Source organism: Ranitomeya variabilis, chromosome 1 (genome assembly GCF_051348905.1).
Source record: "Ranitomeya variabilis isolate aRanVar5 chromosome 1, aRanVar5.hap1, whole genome shotgun sequence".
Classification (NCBI taxonomy): domain Eukaryota; kingdom Metazoa; phylum Chordata; class Amphibia; order Anura; family Dendrobatidae; genus Ranitomeya; species Ranitomeya variabilis.
Window position 1 is genome coordinate 681,002,283 of NC_135232.1, and position 9,789 is coordinate 681,012,071.

General features: G+C 42.8%; 1 protein-coding gene across 6 annotated transcripts in view; it reads left to right on the top strand.

Moving 5' to 3' along the window:
• Positions 1 to 9,464, top strand: part of PCNX4 (pecanex 4) — a 96,569-nt gene extending 87,105 nt beyond the window's left edge. For all 6 annotated transcript variants that reach the window (XR_013215790.1, XR_013215789.1, XM_077265370.1 and 3 more), the window contains one exon: positions 8,933 to 9,464. Coding sequence is in view for 4 of the 6 variants with exons in the window: in XM_077265370.1 (XP_077121485.1) it covers positions 8,933 to 9,184 (252 nt within the window). In the remaining 2 variants the exon portion in view is untranslated. The remainder of the gene's footprint in view (positions 1 to 8,932) is intronic.
• Positions 9,465 to 9,789: the final 325 nt, after the last annotated feature.

A 9,789-nucleotide genomic window follows, 5' to 3' on the forward strand; every position in this document is an offset into this window, starting at 1 on the left:
ACCCCCTTGGCTTATTTATTTTTATACATTACAACCTGTGTTTTAAATATTTTTGTAATCCAGTTTGTGTGTGATGCATCAGCACTAAATAGTCTAAGTAGATGAATTGAGAAAAATACAGGCATAAATTAAATTTAATGGATCAATTAACTAAAAATTGTCATGTACATATGTATTCACCCCTTTTCCTATGAAGCCCCTGAAAATTTCTGGTGCAAGCAATTATCTTCATAAGTCACATGCTTAGTGATTGCCCACAGGTGAACGTCCTAAGTGTTGCGTATCTGTCAGTATATACACTTTACCTTTTCTGAAAGGCCACAGAGGCAGCAACACCATTAAGCAAGAGGCACCACTAACCAAACACCATGAAGACAAAGGAGATCTCCAAACAAGTAAGGCACAAAGTTGTTGAGAAGTAGAAATCATGGTTGGGTTATTAAAAAAAAATAAAAAAATAATAATAATATCCCAATCTCTGATGATCCCCCAGAGCACCATCAAATGGAAAGAACATGGTACCACAACAAACCTGCCAAGAGAGGGCCGCTCACCAAAACTCTCAGCCCGGGCAAGGAGGGCATTAATCACGGAGGCAGCACAAAGACCAAAGGTAACCCTGAAGGAACTGTAGAGTTCCAAAGCAGAGACTGGAGTATCTGTCCATACAACCACAGTAAGCCGTACACTCCATAGAGTTGGCCTTTTATACAAGAGTGACCAGAATAAAAGCCTTTACTTACACACAAAAATTGTAAGGCTCGTTTTGAGTTTGCCAAAAGACGTGGGAGACTCCCCAAATGTATGGAGGAAGGTGCAATGCTCAGATAAGACCAAAATTTAACTTTTTGACCCCCAAGGTAAACACTATGTCTGGTTTCAAACCAACACCGCACATCACCCCCAGAACACCATTTTTGGCAACAGGGAAAATAGTCCAAGTTGAGGGGAAGATGGATGGTGTAAAATACAGGGATATTCTTGAGCAACACCTGTTTTAGCCGATCAGTGATTTGAGACTGGGACGGAGGTTCATCTTCCAGCAGGACAATGACCCAAAGCATACTGCTAAATCAACACTTGAGTGGATTATGAAACGTGTAAATGTTTTGGAGTGGCCTAGTCAAAGCTCAGACCTTAATCCAATTGAGAATCTGTAGTCAGACTTGAAGATTGCTGTTCACCAGAGGAAACCATCTAACTTGCAGGAGCTGGAACAGTTTTGCCTTGAGGAATGGGCAAAAACTCCTGTGGCAAGATGTGGAAACCTCATAGAGACTTATCCAAAGTGACTTGCAGCTGAAATTGCCACAATAGGAGGCTCTACAAGTACTTAATTTATTTTTTTTTTTTTTTGGCGGGGGGGAAATAGTTATGCACACTGAAGTTTTCAGTAATTTTGTCCTATCTGTTTGCTTCACAATAAAAAGAAAACCAAATGTTCACAGTTGTAGGCTTCTTTATGTAAGGAGAAGAACCCAGCTAGGCGTTCTTCCTCTGTGACGGGTCCGGAACCGTTGGGGCTGTCACCTATGTTGCAGGGGTGAAAGCTTAACCCCTTCACCCCCGGAGCTTTTTCCGTTTTTCCGTTTTCGTTTTTCGCTCCCCTCCTTCCCAGAGCCATAACTTTTTTATTTTTCCGTCAATTTGGCCATGTGAGGGCTTATTTTTTGCGGGACGAGTTGTACTTTTGAACGACATCATTGGTTTTAGCATGTCGTGTACTAGAAAACGGGAAAAAAATTCCAAGTGCAGTGAAATTGCAAAAAAAGTGCAATCCCACACTTGTTTTTTGCTTGCCTATTTTGCTAGGTTCACTAAATGCTAAAACTGACCTGCCATTATGATTCTCCAGGTCACTACGAGTTCATAGACACCTAACATGACTAGGTTATTTTTCACCTAAGTGGTGAAAAAAAATTCCAAACTTTGCAAAAAACAAAACAAAATTGCGCCATTTTCCGATACTCGTAGCGTCTCCATTTTTCGTGATCTGGGGTCAGGTGAGGGCTTATTTTTTGCGTGCCGAGCTGGCGTTTTTAATGATAGCATTTTGGTGTAGATACGTTCTTTTGATCGCCCGTTATTGCATTTTAATGCAATGTCGTGGCGACCAAAAAAACGTAAATCTGGCGTTTCGAATTTTTTTCTCATTACGCCATTTAGCGATCAGGTTAATGCTTTTTTTTAATTGATAGATCGGGCGATTCTGAACGCGGCGATACCAAATATGTGTAGGTTTTTTTTTTTTTTATTGATTTATTTTGATTGGGGCGAAAGGGGGGTGATTTAAACTTTTATGTTTTTTTTATTTTTTTCACATTTTTAAAAACTTTTTTTTTTTACTTTTGCCATGCTTCTATAGCCTCCATGGGAGGCTAGAAGCAGGCACAGCCCGATCGGCTCTGCTACATAACAGCGATCATCAGATCGCTGTTATGTAGCTAAAATGCAGGTGTGCTGTGAGCGCCGACCACAGGGGGGCGCTCACAGCCACCGGCAATCAGTAACCATAGAGGTCTCAAGGACCTCTATGGTTACAATGGAGGAGCATCGCCGACCCCCGATCATGTGACAGGGGTCGGCGATGCGCTCATATCCGGCCGCACGGCCGGATGCGGTAGTTAAATGCCGCTGTCTGCGTTTGACAGCGGCATTTAACTAGTTAATAGCGGCGGGTGATCGCGATTTCACCCGCCGCTATTGCGCGCACATGTCAGCTGTAAAAAACAGCTGACATGTCGCGACTTTGATGTGCGCTCACCGCCGGAGCGCACATCAAAGCGGGGGTCCCGACATGTGACGTACTATACCGTCACATGTCGGGAAGGGGTTAAGGCCCTGGACTGTTCCCGGCAGTTGAGAAAAGGGGGCGTGGCTAAGTTGAGGGAATTGCAGCGTGCGAGTAATCTGACAGTGACGGCGGGTACGTGCAGTGCGCAAGAGGTCAGTGTAGGTGCTCTTAACGCAGAGTATCGTGAGAGCAGGCCTAAGACTTGAATGCCAGAGGGCGATAAACGGAGACTGTCGTCAGAGCCATGTACCGATATCACTGACAGTGAGACAAAGGGCCCGTGTATGGGTCATAACCTCGCGCCCACGCAGACCGGAGAGTCGTACCACCCATTGTGAACTTTATCCTGTTAAGCTTCTAAACAGACCCCACATAGGGGAAACCGCCGTGCAGGACGGAGACATTGCCTTGTGTATTCCTTCTCCTTCCGGACCCAAAGCCGGCATCAGGACCACAAGGAAACATCGCCCACAGCAGGACCCAAGATGCCATCCTCTCCAGGACAACGCCGAATTTCCACAGCGCCATTGCCTTGGCGCCACCGATTGCACCCAGGGAATACACTGATGACTGCGTCGGATTGATAAGTCTATTTCCTCTGAACGTATTGTCTGTTACTTGTTTTACTACCGTGTTCCAAGTTGCAGTAATTTGTATTCAGGAACTTTCCCTCTACCTCTCCCTGCGTGGAGTATCCACTGTAGAATTAAATCCCCTGATAACCCTTATCCTGACTACGTTCCGTTACTGCATCCTACGTGCCTGCTCTATCCTTAAATTTACATGAACTGATGCAAACTCTCAAATAAACAAATGAAATTCCAGGTTGTGAGGTAGCAAAACAGTAAAAAAATGCCAAAGGGGTGAATACTTTAGCAAAACACTGCATACCAAGCAGTGTTGTAATTCCCAATGATGATTACAACTCCACCTCAGATCCCCCAAAAACCACTCATGGTTCGGTAAGAACATGCAGTTTTTTACGCTGTATTTAAAGCAGGTTCTGTGTTATGCATTTTTAATATTGGGTATAACAATATTTTTTTTTGTTTTGCCCATTTTGGCAGGAAAAATATAGACCAAAAAACAATCCGAAACCACGATAAAAACTTATGACAAAGTGCACATTTTGCCATGAGTTATGCGCAGCAAACACGTGGCATTATAAAAACAGTGACGTGAACCATAGGTATGTTTCCCAATTGCAATGAATGGGAAGCTTGTTAGAAGAGGATTTGAAAGGGTTTTTTCTTTTCTTTACGTAGATTTTGGCAGGAAATACACACCAAAAACCAAATCAAAAGATCACATTCACAATTTTTTTTTTCCTTTTGTGTATCTGACACTGTTTTCAAGGGAAATGCTCTGCAACAATTAGGGTATGTGCAGATGATAGTCTTTCAGGTGGGTTCCACCTGAAAAAGTGTCGCGAATCCACCGCATCGAAAGAAATGCATATTTAAGAGCAACATTGCTGTGCACATGTTCCATGTTATGTTGCTTCTTTTATCTACGTCAGGGTTCAAAAACTAAAGAGGTTAAAAAGAAGTAACATGCTTATTCTTAGTCTCGACACTATAGTGTAAAACATAGAGAAAAGACCCCTGCGGAACCGCTGGAAAAAAACACTGACAAAAGTCGACCAGCGAAGCAGCGTCAGGGAAAAAGACCGTCAGTGTTTTCTTGAAGCTGCTTTGCATTGAACACCTCAGCGGCTCCACAAGTGGAACAAAGACATAGGAATAGATTCTTAATTTGTTTTTTGGTGCAGTTTTCAGATCCGACTGTTTTTTATGCTTTTTTTTTTTTGTTGTTTTGTCCAATCGGTTATCCAAATGAAAGAAGTGAAATGTCACCAATTTTTTTACGCAAAGTTTCAGAGAAAAGTATAGAAAAAACTACAATTATTTGAAGCGGTTCATGATTTGGATTTTAAAGCGGGCCCCTGTACAAATAAAAGATAGGATCATCTACCAATGGATAAACGTGTAAAGGACAGAAAAATAAGCAAATATCAAACTGTTTCACCTGACAACTGCTAGAACTCGGTGTCCTCTTTAAGCAGCTTTTATTGACCTTGCACGGATGTGCTAACGATGACGTGTAGAGGCTTGGCAATGCCCATTAAAGCCTAGTTAAAATGGTCTGTGATGCCCCAGAGTTCCTGGCGTCAGACCCATATTGCACAATAGCACTTTCACCCACATACAAACCACATTTTGATTGTTACAAGGCTGGCCGCATTTATTACACCAGATAAGCAGTGGGGACATCATCCTGGCAGGACTGCTGTGTCTGATCTACACTTTTAGAAAATAAGTAACTACTATAAGATAGTAAAGCATAATTTATTATGGCAGCAGTTTTCTAATCTGTTGCTAAGGTTTGATTCACACAGTGGAGCCATGCCTGATATGACAGCAAATCCAGACAAGCTACATCGACTCTACTACTACTGCCCAGACCGGCCCCCATTTAAAGACAAACTAATGTAGCATACTGCACAATTAATGTAAAAAATATCAAGTGAACTTCCCAAAAGCAATTTTAATTTTAGTTTGCTAGGTATTTTATCATTAGCATTTCTCTACCGCTTCATTGGGGGGCACAGGTAACCATAGGTGTATGCTGCTGCCACTAGGACGGCTGACATTAGGCAAAAAAAATTTAGCTCCTCCTCAGCAATATACACCCACCACCTGACACCAAGATAATTAGCTTGGTGTCAGTAGGAGACAGACACGGGACTGGACCCAGTCTGTTGTCAGACTTCTGTTCAAAGTTAAATTTCGATCTGGACTCCGAACAGAGCTCAACACAATGGGATATGGTAGATAGTCTAATTTTAACAGTTAATAAAACCCTTAACGTTAAGGACATAGAGCCAGTGTTCTCCAAGCAGACCATATTCTTCAGGAAGACATAGCACCCTCCTTTGGTTTTCACTAACCACGAAGAAGTCGACTGAATCTTTACCAGGGAATGCATTCTAACAAGCTTTTCCTGTGTGGGCACTTCCGGCTTCATCACAGCCATGTGAAGTATTGTAATAGACATGGGGGCCCCTTTATTTTTTTTATAACAAGCGCAGGTATATCCCACCGCTGCAGCCTTCAGCTGTCAGCTTTATCTTGGCTTGTTATCAAAAAATAAAAGCCCCCAACGCCGTTTTTTTAATTATTTAAAAAATGACTTGCAGTCCACCCATTTTGATAACCAGCCAAGCTAAAGCACACCGCTAGGGCCGGTATTCTCAGGCTTGGAAGGCCGATGGATATTTGGCCCTCCCAAGAAAAGGTGCATCCATTAGATGCTCCAATTCTGGCACGTTGCCCTGGTCTGGTGCATTGGCAAGCAAGGTAATATTTTGGAGTTGATGTCAGCTTTGTAATGTCAGGTGACATCAAGCCCAGGAGTTAGAAATGGAGAGGTGTCTATCAGACACCCATTACTAACCTCATAGTGAAAATGAATAAAGACAGAAAAAAAATCCTTTAATTGAACAAAACACTCCTCGACAAATCTCCTTTGTTTCCCATTTATTAATATAAAAATCAAAGTAATCCTCATCTGTCCGCCGTTAATCCATAAGGATGGTATCACACGACAAATACCAATTCTGCTATATTGGGTTGCATTGCAGAGCGGTGACATGAGTAATGTGACCGCTCAGCCTGTGAGCCACAACACACAACTTTGTGTGAGAACGTGGCTGCGATGACATTATTAAGGTTACCGCCGGTCACACGCGTCCACGTTCCCACGCTAAACTCAGTGCTTTCTGGCTACTGGGCTGAGCTTGTAGAGATTAGCAAACATCGTCAGCTCCCTCGGAGGGAGTCCCTCCTTATTCGGCAAGCTATAGCGCTTACGGAAGAAGCTGCATCAGGAACCCGGATACCTGGAGCGCTCCCGATGATCAGCTGTTTGGCGCCGCAGCTGCATGTGTCGTGGCTGTGTGACAGTCACAACACATGCATGGAGAGCCTGTGTGTTGTGACTGTCAAACAGCCGTGACACATGCAGCTGCTGCACCAAACTGCTGATCATCAGGAGCGCTCCAGGTATCCGGGTTCGCGATGCTGCTTCTACGATGAGCGCTATAGCTTGCCTAATAAGGAGGGCGCCGACGATGTTCGGTCATCTGTACTGAGCAGTCAAATTACTCATGTAACCGCTCAGCAATGTAACCAGATGTAGCAAGGTTGGTGTTCATTGCAGGACATCATCATTATGGAGGTGATAATGAGGTGTTTTATAGACTCCTCTGCATTACTAATCCCTGGGCTTGATGGCAGCGAACATAGAACAATTACCCCACTTGCAAACACACCAAGGCAAGTGGGAAGAGCAATGGCTAAGGGCCAGAATTGGTGCATCTAATGGATGTTCCATTTCTGGGGTGGCTGAAGGCTGATGTTATTAGATTGGAAGGGGGCCAATAGCCAGGGCCCCTTCTCAGCCTATTAAGATCAAGCTGCAGCTGTCTGTGCAGTCTTTGCTAGTTATTAAAAATAAGGGGACCCCCACATCATTTTATTGGGGAGGAAGGGCGGGTCGCCCCTTGTTTAATAACCAGTAAAGGCTATGCATTTGGCTGTGAGCTGATATTAATAGCCTGGGACTCTACATGTTTAGTGTCCCCTCCCTAGAATAATATCACCATCCCCCAGGTGTCTGCTTTCTCTTGGCTGGGTATTAAAAATAAGGGTGACCGCACACCATTTTCTACTTTTATTAGCTAAATACATCTACAGTAAGCTACACACACACTGCACTAATTATATATCTTACTGATCTATTTCTTACTATGAACAGGCGTGGGCTGGTGCATACACTCATCAGCTCTCCTGCTCTGTTTGCTATCAGAGAGACCAGGAGTACACTGATTAAATAATCTGCTGCCACTTGACCGGCAGTAACCTTTTCACTGCCGGTCACAGCTGCTGGCTCACATGCTGTCCTTTGTGTGACAGCATAGGAACCGCAGCGCTGTGACCAACAGTAACGTCAGTAGGGTTACCACCGATCAGACCTGGTGTTTCTCGCACTGTCACACAGATGACACCGCCGACTGTTCGGGCACTCCATTCATTTGAATGGGGTTTGGGATCAAGTTCAGGTACCGTTCTGGTTACCGAATTAACTTTTTTTTTTTTATAAATTTCGCCTCACCCCGACGGACTTAAACTTCCATGGGTCTGCCCATACAAAGTTGCAAGTTGTTAGAGCTATGCAGCAACAGGTGTCCCACGACTGCAATTTTCAGACAAGTTGCGCAACTTGCAGTAGTGCGTCAAATCCTGTGTGGCTTGAATTGAAGTCTATGGCAGGCGAGTCACTTGTGATCAGCAACAGGAAATTCAACACTTTTGGAAACATTTGTTGTACGAAGTCACAGAAGGTCACAAAGCGCAACCTTATGAAATCCTTACATGCAGTCACATTGCTACACATGACACTGTGTAGCCCTAACCTTAATTTTCTTTTTCAAATCTAACAAAAATATATTGTCTAAACAGCTATTCTTGGTCTGACGCTGGCAGATCATCCTGCTTGTTCAAAGTTAGAGTTCCTTTTCAAAGGCAGATAAAAAATTATCTATCTATATCTGCACTTGCATCTACATCTGTCTACTAAAGGAGGCCATACATATTAAGTAAATGTAGTCCAAAGCTGACAATTTCAGTAGACTGTGCTGATAGTGGAGAGTATATAGGGGGTCCTAACTGTCTCCTGAAGATAGGTGTCTGGGTAAAGATCAGGCCTGTTGGATTTCAGCATGCCCCATCCTTTTAGTTTCATAGTGTCGAAGAAATCTTGGCAACTGTTTAATAAATCTTACTGGGTTTGTACAAATCTGCATACATGTGGGAGAAATTTAAAAATTAAAAAAAACCAGCTGTATGGAACAGACTTGCAAAAGCAGATATTTGTGCTTCATGTGAACATACACTATCAGCGTCCAGGTAGTAATAGCCGCCAGCCTTTAGAGTGTCGTTTCCTCGTACCTATTATTATCGGGCTGGTCACATACCCAGCCCACAATTACTGATCTCTTATTCTCCACTCTGCGAGTTCATGTAAATCCGGTTCTTTTTTACTACCTGTTAGTAATTGTATTTCTTGTGCATGCAGGGCGTATACACGGGCCGAGTGCTCACCTTACAAGAGCAGCTTGTACAGATTGGAAAACTGAATGCAGAAGCTGTTCGAGGGCAGTGGGCAAATCTCTCCTGGGAATTGTTGTATGCCACCAATGATGACGAAGAACGCTACAGTATACAAGCCCACCCCGTGCTACTACGCAACTTAACAGTGCAGGCAGCAGATCCACCTCTTGGATACCCTATTTACTCCTCCGTACCTCTCCACGTGCCTTTGTATTAATCCATGTGTACCGTGTCTCTGCATGTCCAGTGGAAAACACTAGTTTATCACCTACTAACAATTCTAGATGCTGCTGTTTGGGATTTTTTTTTTTATTTTAATCATTAAACTGCACTCACTTATTTAAGAAAAATAAGTCCAATAGTAAATTTGACAGGCAACTTAAAATCAGTCATTGCTTCCTCGGTGTACACTTTAAAAAAGAAAAAAAAATGTCTGACCAAAATGTGTATAATGTATAATATTTCTTTTATAAATTGTTCATTTTGATTGTAGTAAATCAGTTTGTGTTTTTTTTTTTTTACTTGTCAGTGTGGTAAATTGTTCTGTTTGAAATATCATTAGCATTTTCATTGCCCCTGCCAGGAGAAAAAGCTTAAAAACAAACCATTAGCCTAGAAGGCTTCTTACCCTAATTAAATCTTTATTAGTCTATAAACCACCAAAACTCATGATGGCCTCATTCAGACGACCGTAAATCTTGTTTGTGTCCTATAAATCCTTTTCGTGGATTGGACATGTCTATGGTGCTAGTTATATTCATTTTTTTTTTTGTGCTGTGTGGCTACAAAGAGAATAATGGAGATATGTCTATTTTTTGGCTG